The sequence below is a fragment of the Serinus canaria genome, chromosome 1 (assembly GCF_022539315.1).
Source record: "Serinus canaria isolate serCan28SL12 chromosome 1, serCan2020, whole genome shotgun sequence".
Lineage (NCBI taxonomy): Eukaryota > Metazoa > Chordata > Aves > Passeriformes > Fringillidae > Serinus > Serinus canaria.
The window spans coordinates 10,777,162-10,793,618 of record NC_066313.1 but is presented as its reverse complement, the minus strand read 5'-3'; the positions used below and the strand labels follow the sequence as shown (position 1 = coordinate 10,793,618).

The 16,457-nt window shown below is 37.0% G+C and overlaps 1 protein-coding gene across 3 annotated transcripts in view; it reads right to left on the bottom strand.

Annotated features, from left to right (window-relative positions):
* The window catches only part of USP25 (ubiquitin specific peptidase 25), an 88,111-nt gene that overhangs the window by 54,395 nt on the left and 17,259 nt on the right, over positions 1-16,457 (bottom strand). For 2 of the 3 annotated variants that reach the window (XM_030234432.2, XM_030234431.2), the window contains exons 2-4: positions 12,558-12,635; positions 11,327-11,471; positions 2,215-2,338 (exon numbers count right to left, since the gene is read on the bottom strand). In XM_030234432.2, the coding sequence (XP_030090292.1) occupies positions 2,215-2,338; positions 11,327-11,471; positions 12,558-12,635 (347 nt within the window). Of the gene's footprint in view, positions 1-2,214; positions 2,339-11,326; positions 11,472-12,557; positions 12,636-16,457 lie in introns of those variants that run through there. The other variant, XM_050972870.1, reaches the window with a different exon arrangement.

Below are 16,457 nucleotides of genomic sequence, written 5' to 3'. Positions count from 1 at the left end.
TTCTGTGGGGTGTTAACTACAAAGTGGAGTGGTTTTTTTTTTCTTTTGTCTCTTTGTAATAAAACCAGTCTAAGTTCTGTCCTTAAGGAAAATGATTGAACAGTTTGGATTAAGAATTCAAGAATTCTGAATTTCCTATATTTGTTCAACACTGACATAATCTGTCATCAGCTCAGGGTGCTTCTTGCTAAATTACTGAGTTGATCTAATGTCTCAATGCTGCCAAAACCTTCAAGATCCTCATTCTTCTCTGCCTCCATTCACAAGCAAAGTCCCATTCCCTTCCTTGTGTCACGAAATACTATGGTTCCTCCAGTGAATATTTTTGCATGGCTTTGTGAAATGAATTTGTGCAATAAATGATCCAAAGAACCCCCCAGCAAGCATATAAAATGTGGTGCAGTGCACCAAGGAGGACATGATCTGCAACAAACTCTTCATTTGACATTGCACATGTTACTCTGTGCAATTTTGCCATTAGATGAGAGTCTCTATTTCATAAGACCAACATTCTCCATTTCTCCATTTTCTCAACAAATAACCAGATTGCCTAGATGCCTTTGTACATACACAAAAAAGGCATACTTTATTTTCTGCAGCCAGAAAAATATACACTGTAATTTATTTTAAAAGTATTTATAATATTTAAATACTAAGTATTCATAATACAAATAATACTATGGGCTAAGCAGGCAGGACCAAATTGGGGGGGGGGGGTTAGTTTCAAAAGTAAAAAACAAAGTCTACAGCAAAAATCAAAAATCTTCAAGGCTCCCAAGAACTGAGCACAGCAAAAGCAGTCAAGGCTCGGGTAAAGAAAAAGAGGGAGAAAATTTTCCATCTCCATAAATAGGTCCATCTTTCTGAATGCCAGCCTATATCACAACTCTGTAATTACAGCAATTCTGCCCTTCAAAAAGGAACATGCAAGAGCTGACCTTCTGAAAAAAAAAAAAACCAAAACTGGACAGAACTTCCACCATCCACTTGTATACATGTACATACTGAGGTTTTAGAAAAAACCAACACCTTAAATCTTTCTTCCACTTGTTAATGAGAATAAAAATCCCTTTCATCCCACCCTTCCCTCCTAAAATATGCTATCTTAAATTCATATAACAAGATGACTTTTATCACAAATGGGGAGGCAGAGGAGTATTTTTATTCTCACAATTAGCATTTTTATTTTTCAAAAGGGAAAAGAAAATTGTTGAGAAAGTAATACAAATAAAGTAATAAAATATCCATATTCTCAGAGATGGAATTTTCTAATAGCCTGTCAAACACAATGAACTGAGAAAAAGAATTATCATGGTTATCTCCCCCATCTAAATTATTTTTTTATAAAATTGGTCTTTTATGAGGAGGTAGTACTTTGCTCCTATCAAGGATCAAATCATTGCCTGTTTGCCTTAGAACAAGGCCAGCCACAAATGAAAAACTCAACATTCCTCCTAAGGCCAGGGACAGATGGAAAAAAAGAAACAACATCCCTCCCACACAACCCTACACCCAGGCTTAGTTCAAGTCCCAAATATTTCATAATTGTATCAACATTACCAAAAAACATACACTGTACAAAAAGTTACCATGAAATCTGACCAAAAGTTAGCTCAAAGACTTTACTCACACCCAAACTGACAAAGTTATGTTTATAAAACTTGAAATCCAGAACTTCACTCAAAGCCTACAAATCTTACTTGTTAAATAGGTTAATAACATTCTTCATCTGCTAAAATAGAGCAGCTGTTCTTATTGTCCTCAAGTCACAATATTAATACCCACTCCCTCAATCTCATCCTTAGCAAAGGGGAAAGAAAATGTTAATATAAAATGAACACTGCAAAAAACAGGACAAAGTACTTATCAGCTTCTTAATTTATAGTTTGCTTTTGTTGCTTTTTACCTGATACACAGGAGAAACTTCTGGGTTTAGTTCCTATTTAAATATGACCACACATTCTCTATCTCCATCCACTTCCTCCACATTTAAAGAAATACAAAAATATGAAACATTTTATTAAATCCTAGTCCATACATAATAGACTATTTTCCAATGTAGAACATACAATACATTAAAGCAGCAACCTGAAGCCAGGCATATCAGTAGCACAAGTAAAAGTAAACAAGTTATTATTTGTTAAAAGTTTAAAAAAGCAATACAGGCCAATCTCCAACTCTTTAATTTCTGCTTTATATAAGTTGGTTGTTTACCTGCTAATGGCTTGCTCCTCATCTGTTATTCCAGTCTCCCTGAATGCCCTGTTTGATTCCTCCAAACTCAAGGCAATTGCCCTCTGAAGATCATCTTTATCATCTCCAGTGAGATCAATCACATCTGAAAAGCAAAACTATCTTTCTCAAAATTAAAAGTGAAACAGAACGAAAGGTAAGTCTTATTGTAGAGGAGAGAGCCCACGTGGATTGCTGAGCACCATTCCAGTCCATCCCTGTGCCCTACACTGTTGCAACCACTAACCCTGCTAACAGCTCCCTTCTGCCTCCAAGCCAGATAAAAACCTCAGCAGCTCACTCTTGACATGATGGGCTGTAGTTCTCCTTGCTCCTAATGTTCTTAACTTTTACAAGGCTACAGGACAAATTTAGGAATACATGTCTGAAAGTCCTCTTAAAGCAATACACTTAAGTGCATTACTTCAGCCACTGAGATCAGTTGCTTCAGGGAACACATGTTGAAGAGGACCTTACTTAAAAAGGATACCGTAATTGAACATAGCTGATTTTTCCTCCTCATGAAGGAACATGTAACAGTGTTTTCCCAATACAGCCCCAAATTCTACAAGTATTTTTGTACCCTGGTAAGCCAAATACTTTCACACAGTTTCATAACAAGTGGAACAGTTCCTTACTCAACCTAATTATTTTCTATCCTGTTGGTGCATTCCTTTTCTGAACATATTTAAATTCGATTTCATCTACTCAAAGTATCGCATCTCAGCATGAGAAAAACAAATACTGGAGAGAAAATGAGGATCCATACGTGGATAAATGGGGAATTCTGGATGGACTACTGACTGAAAACAGCTCTACCTCTGCCTTCTTCACTAGCACTTATTATACAAAGGACCAAAGACTGACATCCCCCATAAACTTCCTTACTTCCTGAGGGCAACAATAACAACACTCCTGGCTCCTAATTCAGGTGGGATCCTACTACACACCACAACAGAAATCATGTCCCCATCCGGCACAACCAAGCTTTTAGAGCAGCTTGAGCCTACAGGAATGTCCATCAGCTGCACAAGACCTTCAAAAAAGTCCAGGTCACTGGTCATCACCATTTCAAGGGTCAGAAGTCTCATTTTCCAAGTCAGAAAGAAAGCAATAGTGCGAAAGAGAGACTTGCATGCGGTATCAGACAGACACGCACATGGAGCGCAGGCTGGTTTGAGCCTCCCTCTTCCAAGGCAAAGTTTACCCAAAGAGTTATGAAATGGACTTTTCTCCAGCCTGAGGCTTGGCCATTAGAAGCTGAAAGGCTCTGGATGAAGAGATACAAATTTGAAACTGGCAATTGCTGACAAAGAGAGACAAGAGGCTTGTCAGCATTTCTCCTTCCACAGGCGAACCCAGTTACTCCAAAAAGCTTGTTTGTCTACATTCTGACTTCTCTCCTGCATGGGACAGCCCACTGTAGAGACTGTAGCTTCCCCTATTCCTCTGGGCTTTCTTTTTTGGGATGTTTCTCAGTGGATCAGAAAAAAACATTCAACTGAATATACAAAAACCATTGCCATAGTCACACACAAACAGAAAATGGGATGACTTGTCCTTGCAAAAAGCTGAAATCAGAAAGAAGTTGTAAAGAAACTTTCCTGTTAACACCAGCATCTTCAAAACCTAGTTTAAAACTGAGCCCTGTTTTCTCCAAATAATGGTTGAACTTCTCTTTTATTCACTTTATATAAAGGGAGTACTCTTACCTGTAGAGTATACTGGGCAATCTGTCATGACCTAGAATTATGGAAAATACTATTGCTATAAAAGCAGCACTTCCTAATTTTATTCTTCGGCCTTCTACAGTCAGCCCAGATCTTCCAGTGTAATAGAAGGGTACTTCAACTCAGATGCCTGAAATTCTCCTTCAAAAGTACTAAAGCAATTACAACCACCACCAGCAGAAGTCTCCTCCAGAGAAGTTTTGATAAATATGCTGCCATGCTGAGAATAACATCATTTGGGCAAAAATACCACCTCAGCCTGGGTCACATGCAAACCTGGCTCTGCCCTACAGTCTGACAGCAGAAGGAGACTAGAAAGGTTGACAAATTAGAGGATCCCCTCACCACACACACACTACCTATTATGTTCTAAAATGTGGTGCTTGTGTTGCATTTTCTGCACATTTACAAGGTGCCACACACAGCACCTCGTCTTCCCTGAAGCCAAGCTTTATTTCTCAAAGTAGGAATAGTGGTCACAACCCAGCAGCCACACATGCTGATGGAAAAGTATGGGATTGCACTTCCTTACAGAGAGGAATGTTCCTTGAACAAGTCTCTAGTCAGGTAAGAGTGATCACATTTTTACATGACAACAAAGAAAGTCAGATTAAGAAGTCAGCTTCTCTATATGGGGACTATTTTCTAGAAAAGAACCCAATGTAGGTGAAAATGATGTATTTAACAAAACCTCCCCCATTATACAAAAATCTATCTGGAACAACTCCAACTCTCACTTCCATTAAAATATTCAACTTCTTTGCAACTCCTTAGCTCTCTAATTTTTATTAGCCTATACCACCACCTTATGCATTTAGAAGTTTATAACTGTTTGTATTACCAGAAGTTACATAATTTTTATATTAAAACCCCAAATCTTTTACTTCCATTTGCTTTCCAAAAGCAGATGAGCCAAAAGAGTTTGTTTTGGCATGCCAGAGTTTTGGAGCAGACACTATAGGATTCTCTTTAGAAATGTTCTATCCATACATAGCTCCTGCTCTGCATGAAAAAAAGGCAACAGAGTGAAGACAGATTCCCAGATATTACCACTACATGTGAGTGGTGCAATCATTTCAAGTCACAGAGGGTTTACCTAGCTTAATTTATGTCAAAAAATACATTTATTAATATCAGCTCATCCATGGTAACCTATTTCATGCAAGCTTTTAGTTCATAGCAAACGTAACATAAAAAGGGTTTGACATTAAAGCTAACGTCTTTACAGCTCACACAGTAACTCATTAAGCTGCAACACCTCACATACAACTTGAATCCTTAATCATAAGATAGTAAAGAAGACTTCAATGGAAGTCATATAAGAAGGGTAAGTCTGAGACTAAACTCTTTGTTCTAAAAACCAGAAAAAACTATATATATTACCTTGTCTCCACATTTTGCATTCCTTTCAGATGGTTATACATTACGCAAATTTACATAAATACATGAAATTAATGTAGTTTTCTTTTATCTCATTTTTATTTTAAAATATCTTCATGTTTTATAAATTATTGCATGGGGATGTTAATGTTGAAGCTATGAGTAGTAGAATTCAATCATGAAACTGAGCTGCTGAAGTTTCCTATCCGACCAACAGATTACTGTTTTGAGTTTGAAGAAAAACAAAAAAAAAATGTGACTTTTACTCAAATTTTTTAACAGACACACAAGTATTTTTCTGTGATAGGCTGAAGGATACATTTCATAAAGGTGTGGGACTCATGCCACTTGTCCAAGTTTAGTTACCTGACTTTAACTTACATATGCCAGCTTTGTAATATTCCTCTCATTTAGCCCACAGAACACTCCAGTTCTCACTGGCTCATCCTCATAAAGGTACTTATTACTTTAATGCCAAATAGCCTTAGAAAATGAAAACATTCTTAACCAGGCCATGACTAATAAATAAAAGTTTGCTTACAAAAAAATACTCCATAAGTGAAGAAACTTCTCATCAACACAGCCTGGTTTAGTGTGTGAGTGTTTATTCAATGAAAACTAACATTCATAATTAATCATCTGTTTTACTAAGAAATGTATTCTTGGTTTACAACATTATTATTATATAATAATGTGTCCTTCTGATACATAAGATTCAGAGAGTTTGACATTTTTTGTAATTCTACAAAACAATTTTAAGTTGTATATTGAAATTTGGGATAAATATTAGTGTATGTATAATAAATACACACAATATTTCTATCCTCATAGATCTTCCTTTTTTAAAAAAAGAAAAACTTATCTGTTTACTTAGGAAATGTCTGTCATTTAAATAAATGATTCTTACTTGGTTATTGCCTAGGTCATTAAAATAATTACTGTGTTGTTGACTTGGTACTTATATGAGGAGGAGGCAGAGAGCAGGAACTTCAAACTTAAGTAGGCTGGGAAACTCAGCATAAGAGACAGATCAGAAGTAGCAATTGAACTCAGGGATAGGCAATAAACATCCACAGTGATTCAACAACTGGAACAGGGAGAAAAAAAATGAAGGGGCAGCCTTGATGGGTTCAACAGAGCAGTGCCAAGTATGAAAATTCAGCAGCAACATTCCAATTTCAACACATAGAAACATAGAAGTTTTTTAAAGGGAGTTGAGACTGCATCTGGTTTATTTATTACAAGCAGAGCTAAGCAAGATCCTACATACTGCCACCTATTCTGTGATGTTAAATTCACAGTGGTCTCAGGCTCCTAAGGTAAAGATTTAAAGGCATTTAGGTGGCTGTATATGACAATTTTGGTTAAAAATTGGTTAAAAAATTGGTTTAAAAGTTTTGGTTAAAAATTTGGATGTGGGGAGAGCACCCAGCACCCCTGCAGCAATTCAGCCAACTCCAACTGCTGTACTGGTGCAAGAGTTTGTAAATATTGGCCACCACTTTCCCACAGCTTCCTCATCTCAGCTGTATTTACAACATCCTGCAATTATAACACCTTAAACCAAAGACTCTCACACTGATGGGGAAGGAGAGAGGCAATCATGACACAAAGCAACAAGTGAATCTGTAGGATGAAGAGGACCTCAAGCTACAAGACTCCCAACATTTTGAAGCGGGGACCTTGACATACCAAGCTGACAAAACTCCCAGGAACCTGGATGGAGATGACACAAATAATCCTTGAAATAGAAGGAAATGTCATGAAGACACATAGAGATGGCTGAGTTAGGCAAGGTGACAGAAGAAGGCACTGTCAAATTCTACTCACAGAAACAATAAATGAACAGCTAGAGAATGAGGAGTGACTAGGACTAGTGCCAAGAAGGATCCAGGAGCTACAGCCGACTCATGTTCAATCTGCAATTCACATCACCACAGCACTGAAGAAAATAGGAAGTGTTACACTTCTGTCAGAGTACTACGTGGATATTTATATTCACCTATTTTTCTTAAGAACTAAGCTGATGTCTTCATTATAGTTTTGAGTGCCAAAGCTCAGGAAAAAAGCATACTAAAGAAGGCCTAGATGAGAAGGAAAAAAATGACAATAGGTATAGGAAATGCATCCAAATACTTAAAAGGAATTTAGGCTGTTTCATTTAGATCTGAGAGAAGTCTTTTGATACAGTGTCTTCAAGCATGCAACATGTCATCTGAGATAAAAGAAATGAAGTGTGCTATAATTTCCACAGGGGCACACAAGGAGTAAAGAACTCAACCTGAAGCAAAAGGGATTTAGGCAAGACACTAGGAGTCTAAAAGTATGGGCAATGAAGCTCCAAAAGAAATTACCCTATAAACTTTTCAGAGTCTTCAGAATGGAACAGTAAGAAATGTTTTATAAACACCACTTCAGAAGGATGTAGGTACCATTGAGCCTTAACTCTACCTCACTGGAAAGGGCTGAGTGCCTTTTGAGACATATGCAAAGGCTCAAAGTAAGAACAGGAAGATATAAAAAGCCAGAAGCCATAAAGTCTACAATCCTCAAATTGCTGTGTGTGGCATTTCATACTTACACTGTAATATCCTCTTATAAAAGGGCTCAAAATCTTTTACTTCGGCTATGGAATGTGCAATTGCAAAGACTAATAACTCAGTTTTAATGAAAAATAACTGCGTTTTCAAAAGTAGGGAAGGAGAGAATTTGTCCTGACAGCTGTTTCATTGGAACACAATACAACTTCCAAAATACATCTCTTGACTCTGTTCCTTACTTTAACCCAGGGTTTTTCAAGTTCCTTCAATAATAAGAAAATGGATACATTCTTAGCAATCCAACAGTTTTGTTGCGCATAGATAAAAATACACAAAATTACTTCAAATGGGAATAAAAAGGTTTCTAGAGAAATAAATAAAGTCAAAATATTTGGAAGTGCTACTAAACTTCTTTTGTTTTTCTTTAAATACAATGCCTAGTAAAACACTGTGAAAACCAAGTGAAACACTGAAATAACCTTGGACTAAAATGTGTGCATCTGTACATTGAAAACCTTATGCTCTCTCCTCAGAGAGTGCAAGAAGGAAAAGAAAGTCAAAATGTTAAAACCATCTTTCCAAAAGGATCAGATTAAGTTTGCATCACTGTTGATGTGAAAATACTACATTTGCAGGTGCTTGCACATGCCATTTTGACCAGACAAAAAGGCAAGAACCATGAGTAACACTGATTGTGCAAGTCAGTCTTTGTTTAACAGACAGAGCAGGTTTAATATAAACCTATTATTTTTTGGCAGCTGCTGAAATGTTGCATTTGGTAATAAGATAAACCAGGTCTCCTCATACCTCCTACCATACTGGCTGCAATTCTCAAACCACTTATGACGACTGTCATTTTTGGAAGAGCCAGAGCAGAACTCTGGCTGTTATGGTACACGGTACCATTTTCATTTTACCCCTTTAACTAAGTAACCACATCAAAGAAATGTAGTCAGTCAAGCTCACATCTGATACATCTTTATGCAAGGAATACATTCAACAGCCTTTGTAAATGGCTGGAGGTTTTCTGTGGCATAAAAGACAGCTCTTGTATTTATCTGTGACTCTCTCCTTCCCAGTTTGGATGCTTTAACTTGGCAGGACCACAAAGCTCGATGACTCTTAACATCCCAAGTTCCAAACGCACAGAGGTAGTTAAGCAGTAAGGAACAGTAAGGGTGAGTTTTAACTAATTAATGTAATTATACCTATGTGGGCCAATAAAGGGAGTCAAATTTGAGAGACAAGATCCTCTCATTAATTTAGCATAGCCACTGAAAACTGCTAATACGTGTTCTTTTGCAGAAGGGAACGCTAATGGTCAAAGCCACCTGCTGAAGATTTCCCATCCTGTGCCCACCCTTCCATTCTCTCCTCACAAGTTACTGCTCTTTCACACCCCCTTACACAACAGTGTTTAGCAACACAGGGCCCTGAGACTTGGCCTTTTTGGTGCACTGCATTTTTTAAATCTAGAATCCAAACAATTACAGGCAAGCACATTACAAGGAAAGGTTTCTTCCAGAAACATTCACTACATCACTACAGAAGCTTGGGGGGCTCCATGGTCACACTGGTTTTGAATTTTGTTCTGCTGTAGGTGTTCAGTTCCTGCCTTTTAAGTCCTCCAATATGATGAAAAGCTCACAAAGATGCCTTTATCTCATGTGTTTTCAGTCTAGCTAAACCAGAAAATACTGGCTAAGAATTCTCATCTTTGTTGCCAGTGGGGACCTTACCAGATATTAGAGATGTTTAAAAAAAATTTCAAAACCTACTTTTCCCACAGCAGTTGGTGTTTCTTGATCACTGACTTGTCATGCTGTGTAACTGTAAGGAATCTGTCTTCAGCCCTCCAGACAAGAGAAGAGAATCCTGAAATTCACCTTGGAATGTACAACTCAAGACCTACCCTTCTCAGTTTGACCATCTGCCATGGGTAATGTGGGCTCTTGCAGATTTGATTCATATCCCTTCTCACCTTATTTCTTCAGTAAGGTTGTACAGCACAGTAAGTGACAGAAAAACTAAATACTTCTATTAATGGGATTGCTATTAAATCTAATTAAACACAGACTCCAAGAGAATCCAGCTTACTATTCCACTACCATAGTAGGTTATCAGTACCAGAAACTATGCCACAGTGGTGAATTTGTTCTTAATAGACTTCATTCCCTCAATGGCAATTTTCTGACACTGAAAATTAAACACATGGGGAAGGTTGTGCGTTTTCTTTCCAAGGAAGTGAAAAGAAAAAATGCACAAAAAACCCCAAGCCACCCACCACAACTTACTGCATGGATAACACACTATAATGCACTCAGGACATTTTATACAGGGTTGCTAATAAGACCAAGGATTTGAATGCAGTTTTCAGATTGGACATGCTGAGAATAAACTCACCTCTAATTAAGAAAAAAGTTTAAGAAGTTCATGTTAAGGTTCTACAAACAAAAAATAATTGTGCAATTGATAAGGAAATCTAACTAAACTTCTTTACATTGAAGCCACCATGAGCAAAACAAAGGAGGAAAAAAATCCTACTTCAGGAGGCACTAAATAATCCTACTTGTTTAATAAAATCTACATAGATGTACTAGATATATGGCCAAAGAACTGATATGCAATTAAAATATTCTCCATCTGCATTGGAAATGGTGTAAAGTAACTATAGCATCAAGAAGCTCAGATTTTACAGATACCTATCCCACTACAAAACTTACTTTGACTTTTACTTCTATGTTATTTCCTATATTTATCTCTGGAACACTTTTATTTTCTTCTTCCCATAAAAATAACTATACAATAATGCAGAGGATTAGAACCTGCAAGACTTAGAGAAATGCAGGTTGTGGGACCTCCTGTAGCAACTAATTGAAATTGTTTAAAATCAGGTATATTTAAGGCTTATTTCATATATAAAATACCTACTCTTTTAGTACAAAATTCACACTTAACCTCCCACATCTCCCTTTGGGAAAGTCACTCCTGTCAGGGAGGAGCTACTCTTAACAATATTAAGCTTTGACATATCAAGACAAGCAATGACAGACTCTTCTCCAAGTTTGTTTTGACAGAGGAGTACCCAGCTTTTATTTACTGCATGACCCCAAAATAAAACCTGTAATATGGGGGAGGGAAAAAAAAGGTAAAAAAAGATGGAAAGCCCAGTTACTCACCCTTTTACCAGTATCATACATTTATGTAAAGGTAATGCCTAAAGGTAGCTCAAATAAAAACAAAATAAAACAAACAAAAACAAAAACAAACAAAAAAAAACCCAAACAAAAACCAAACAAGCCCCACTGAGATAAGGAGAGAGAGAATACATAGTAAGCTACGAATTGATAAGTAAGAATTATCTGCAGATTAACAGTTATGTCACAGGCAAGGTTTTATTTCCCATGCCTTTAAACTAAACTTATGAAAAGAAAAGATACCTACTGGTGTCTGCCTGGCTGCCCACACTGATGTATCTGTCATTCCCAGGAAGGGCTGTTTGGTAGTAAGTTGCCTCCTCTAGCTGGGGAACCTTGGCATTCTTCGCAGTGAGAAAAGCCACGGCCAATTCCAGATTACCATTGCTGTCCTTTAAGAATATTAAAAAACACAAAAAACAAGTGAGAGTCCTCTCACCCTTTCTTTAATTTTTCTTAAAAATAAAGGACATGATTAGCAACTTCAAATCAATAGCCATTGTACTGTCAGGCAAAATACTCACTCAAAAAGAAAGTTTGCAAACTTGACATATTCTGCATATTTCACTATTTTTAACCAAAATAAAGATAAAACATTTTATAAAAAAATTATTTGGGTGGCCTTTCACTTATTTTAGGAACGAAAAAAAAACCTGTCTTGTAGTGTAGGTCAACCTCTCAACAAACCAGCACATTCACTGGAGTCAGATGAATTCTTCTGAAAATACAGTTACATTTTTAAAGAAAGAGATCCTGACTTATGAAAAGCAGTTATGCACATGACTTATGCTAACAACAAGTCCCTGTTTTTGTGTAGATATATATTTTTGATTTAAATTACTAAATCCTCGTTTACCATCTATAAATGGCGAAAAAATTCTGCTTGAGGGAGACAAAGCATTTTAAATTTTTTATATATATTTATTTATACAGAAACAGAACACAGAGATCTGCCATTTTTTACTTGCATCAAAGAACTCTTCTGTGCTGTGAAATAAATTACAGTGGTTGAAAAAACATTGAAACAATTCCAAATTAGCAAAGGTTGGCAAATTCAAGCAGTTCTTCATTCTACACAGTGAGCAAGGCCTGTGCATGGTAGAAAACAGGCACACATTGACAAGAAAACACCACTTGGTTCCTCAGGAGCTGATCATCTGTAGGAGCACTAATGTATCCCAAAACAATTCACACAAAGGTTAAAGGCTATCATAACATTCCTGCCTTTTCATTTTTGAACACTTAAATTAATTTTCAGGTTAGTACTAAAAGAGAACAAGATTCCATGCAAAGTAAACGAGCCATCATTATTAGCTTCCCCCCCACCCCCAAAATAAATTCAAGTGGGGAAGGGAAAAATGAAGGAAAGGAAAGCAGGGAAGGAAGAGAGGGACAAAGTAAGAAAGGGTTGGATTTATGGCTTTCACAGGCAGTTAGGATGCATTCAGGTTCATTCAGCTACAAGTCAGTTATCTTACCTTCAGTGCCTGTTGCAGTACCTGGATGTCATTGATACCGGTGATCTCCCTCAGCTGATTTAAAAATGTTTGCTGGTGCTAGAAAGAAAACAGATCATCAAAATAAGATTAGAGCCAAAAAACCATGTCTTATCAGAGTACACTCCTCCACAAACATTAAAAGCATCTCCATAGGAGGTTTATGCACCACAAATGGGTAGAGCCTACATTACTCAAGTTTGTATTAGTTTCTGGAATTTGGACACTTTTTTGGGAATTGTTAATTCCCAAATGTAATGATTTTGCATTTTGGTGTGTTTGCTTGGTTTTGGACTTTTTCAAACAAAAAAGTGGGTAAGCTTATGTAACATGGGTTTAAGAAGCCCATATGAAGCCACAGTTGGGCCTCCTAAACAAATAAAACTCCACAGCTTTGGTCTCCAGTGGCAGTAGTGGAAATAGCTGATTGAACACCCACCAAAACCAACTTCTTTAACTCCCAGTTATTCTCAACCCCATTATTTCCTTAACATAGACAATTCCTAATCATTCCAAACACAAAACCTGGAAATTCAACTTTGCTGACCATGGAGGTGTTTTAAGAGAAATACTATAAAAACTCCAAACAAAACAAGTTTCTTGATACTGAAACAGAATTTTAGGAATCCATCCAAACTGGTCTTCCTAGACCAGTTGAATCCAACTCTCCCAAACGACATAAGTCAGCACCCATGACTGAGTTTAAAGCAACATTTGGAATTAGAAAAAGAACAAGAGGTTCTGGGTCTCTTAAATATTCACTCCATAAGAATTTTGAGGCTTGGTTTTGTTTTACTTAAATAAAAATCTGGTCCCACCCCTGTTTAGAGCCAACAGATGATTCACTCTGGTCATGCTCAGTTATCCCATCACAGAAGCAAAAGGCAGGCACTAAGCTGGAACAATCTTTGAACGCCTGTAAACCATTAAAAGCATCTTAACCATTAAAACCATGAAAAAACAGAGCATTGACCATTGCTCCACACAAATTCAATTGCTCCTTTGGCAGATGGGAAATGGAGAAAAAATATTTGCAAATGTTTTTTCTTTTTTATTCTTTGCCCACAACATCCTGAACTGAAAACAGTAATTTAGTCTATGAAAGAGAAAATTTTTGTAAAGTACAGGGTTTTGTTCACATGACAAAAAGCATATTTCCTATCAGGAACAAATAAACACTCTCCAAATTAATTTTAAAATAGCAACTATAATTGTCTTGCAGCTCCTTCATTTTTTAGCTGAATTATCTGGAATCAAATATTCAAATACCCTTATTCTTCCCTTATGACTGTTTTGTATAGAGGAGGAAATTAAGATCTGCATGAATGCTGAATTCCCCAGTGAGAAATTAACCTGGCAGGCACTACTTCATGCCCTAATAAGTTGAAATAGAAGGCGTATAGTTCAGGATGTTTATGAATTACATACACAATCTTCCCTTCATTTATGATCCTAAGAGACACTGCTAACAATCCAATCTGCCTCTTTCTTTTTTCTTTTCCTTTTAAAAACCCTTCTGTTGACACAAGAAAAGTGAAGTGATGCAGGAAAACAAACTCCCACTCTAACCCCATCCCTCACCCCCTTGTTTGTTTACTCTGTGCATTTCATAGCACTGCACAAAGCCAAGACTTGTTTCCCCCATAACGTTGCTTTTCTGCCCCCAAGCCTGGCAAGAATCAAAGAAATTAAATAGAGTATTTGGGAAAAATAATTACAACAGCATTAAAATTGGCAGCATCAATTCAAGGGCACGGCAATAAAGTGGATTTCTTTTTCTATTTGCCACCAACACAATGGTGAACAAAACAGAAAATAGTTTCACTGTAAATTACTACAACAACCAGTTATGAGAGATTTCTGTATCTTTCACAATATATACAACACTTGGAAAGGCTGATTGGAGGATATTCATCGTTCACAGAGACTGGGAAAAGACAGAAGAGACAGTTTACCAACAAACAATCTCTTAGCAGTTCAAAATATTGGCTGTTAATTTATGAGCACAGCTGTGACTTATAAACTTAGACATCTGTAGTTTCCATCCACATTTCAGCATTCCAGTGTAAAAGCTGTGTTTCAAGGCCCCCTTCCCATGGACATACACATTTATCAGATCAGAACTGCACCCAGAGATGCTCCTTTCTCATCAAGAGATGATTCAAGTATCTAAGTATACTTTTTTTAAGGCCAAGAGTTTAAGGTACTCAGCTCCAGAATTTCTAGCTGGTAATTAAAAGAACAACATGGAGAATCCATAAGCACCATTGTTAGAAGTGACAGGAATTAAGAGGAAGATTAACAGTTCTCCTTAACACTTTGTATGGAGCTTTGGGGCATTTGTCTGGTTTAGACATTACTGTTTCTTCAGCTAAACGTGGACAAGTTGCCACTAATTTCTAATTGACTTACTTCAAATTATGCAGAAGTTAAATAATGGACACATTCCCTTTCTAGGAGTAGTGTAATTGATGTTATTTCCACCTGATCAACATGTTCTTTTAATACTTACAGACTAACAGATCTTCAGAAACAATTGTAAAATTGCATAAGGCAGCTAAAATCTCCAACTGGTGGCCTCCTCTTTCACAAATTCACCATCTGCCCTCATCCTCACTGATGTGATATAAGTGCAGCCACCATCTTTACTATGCACTCACCTTTTTTGCAACTGGATGTTTAACTTGTCATTAGTCTCCCTCACTGTTATAATGACACTGTTACAATGTATGTTATTACCCATTAAACTATTAGCACAAGTAATTCTATTTTTCATTACAAGTGGCAGAGCAGGCAACTGTCAAACCCTCTCCTCATTCACTATCAGAGGATGAGATTTATTTTTCATTTTGCCTTTCTTTTCACTTAAGACACTTATGAAACAATTGCAACCACATTCAGAGTGGTTGTATTAGTGAATTCCTGATATGACTTTATTTAGTGCATCTGTCCTACTTTGCAAAGTCAAAATGGCTAAATTTTGTTTTGAATAATATTCCTTTACCTCTGGTTATTGTAGCATAAAGAAATCTTATGTTACTATTACCCATGACTGAAGCTTAGAGATCAATTTCTAGTGCAACTGCTAAACATTTAAGTCTCTTCTGTATGGTAAGAAATATTTAATACTACAGACAGACTTCTACATATGAAGCAAACCCCCCCTTCTTACTCCTATTAATGCTCATTCTGATTACATTTATCCTAAAAGTTCAAGAAGCTTGGGCTAACTTGAGCTGAAGTGACTGTAGCATATGGATCCTCAAATGTCTAAAACCACATCGATATATTAAGCAATTGTAATAATAATTCACTCACAGGCTATAACCAAAAATACCCAAAAGAGGTCACCCTGTGCTAAAACAAAGATAAGAAATGAAGAAGGCAGCAGACAAGTATTTACAAGTGTCTGAAGTACCTACACCAAAGTATGCTCATGATATCAGGTCAGCAAGGAAGTTTCAGATCACAACTACCCATTCTAACATAAAAAGCTGTCCTATCTTTTCAATGCAGCTCTTTCCCGATTCCCTGTTTTTTCCAACCTTGCCTCTGAATTATAATTCTGAATTATAACTCACTATACTTTAATTCAGTTTAATAAGCAGCCTCTCTTTCCAAATGGACACACAAACCAGGTCATTCCAACAGAACCAGGTGCTGAGAAATCTACCTCCGTTCTTTCAGGTTTGGCCGTACCCACTTCTGTTTGCTATCCTATCCTCAAATTTACGTGACTGATTCCATATCTTTTCTCTAGCAGAGATCCAGTTTAGTGAGTCAAGACTCCAGTAATATCTGCAGTGTTAGGACATATGTGCACACATGTGACACACACACATGCATTCTCCATGAAGCCTGAACAGCATTTGACTCAACTCT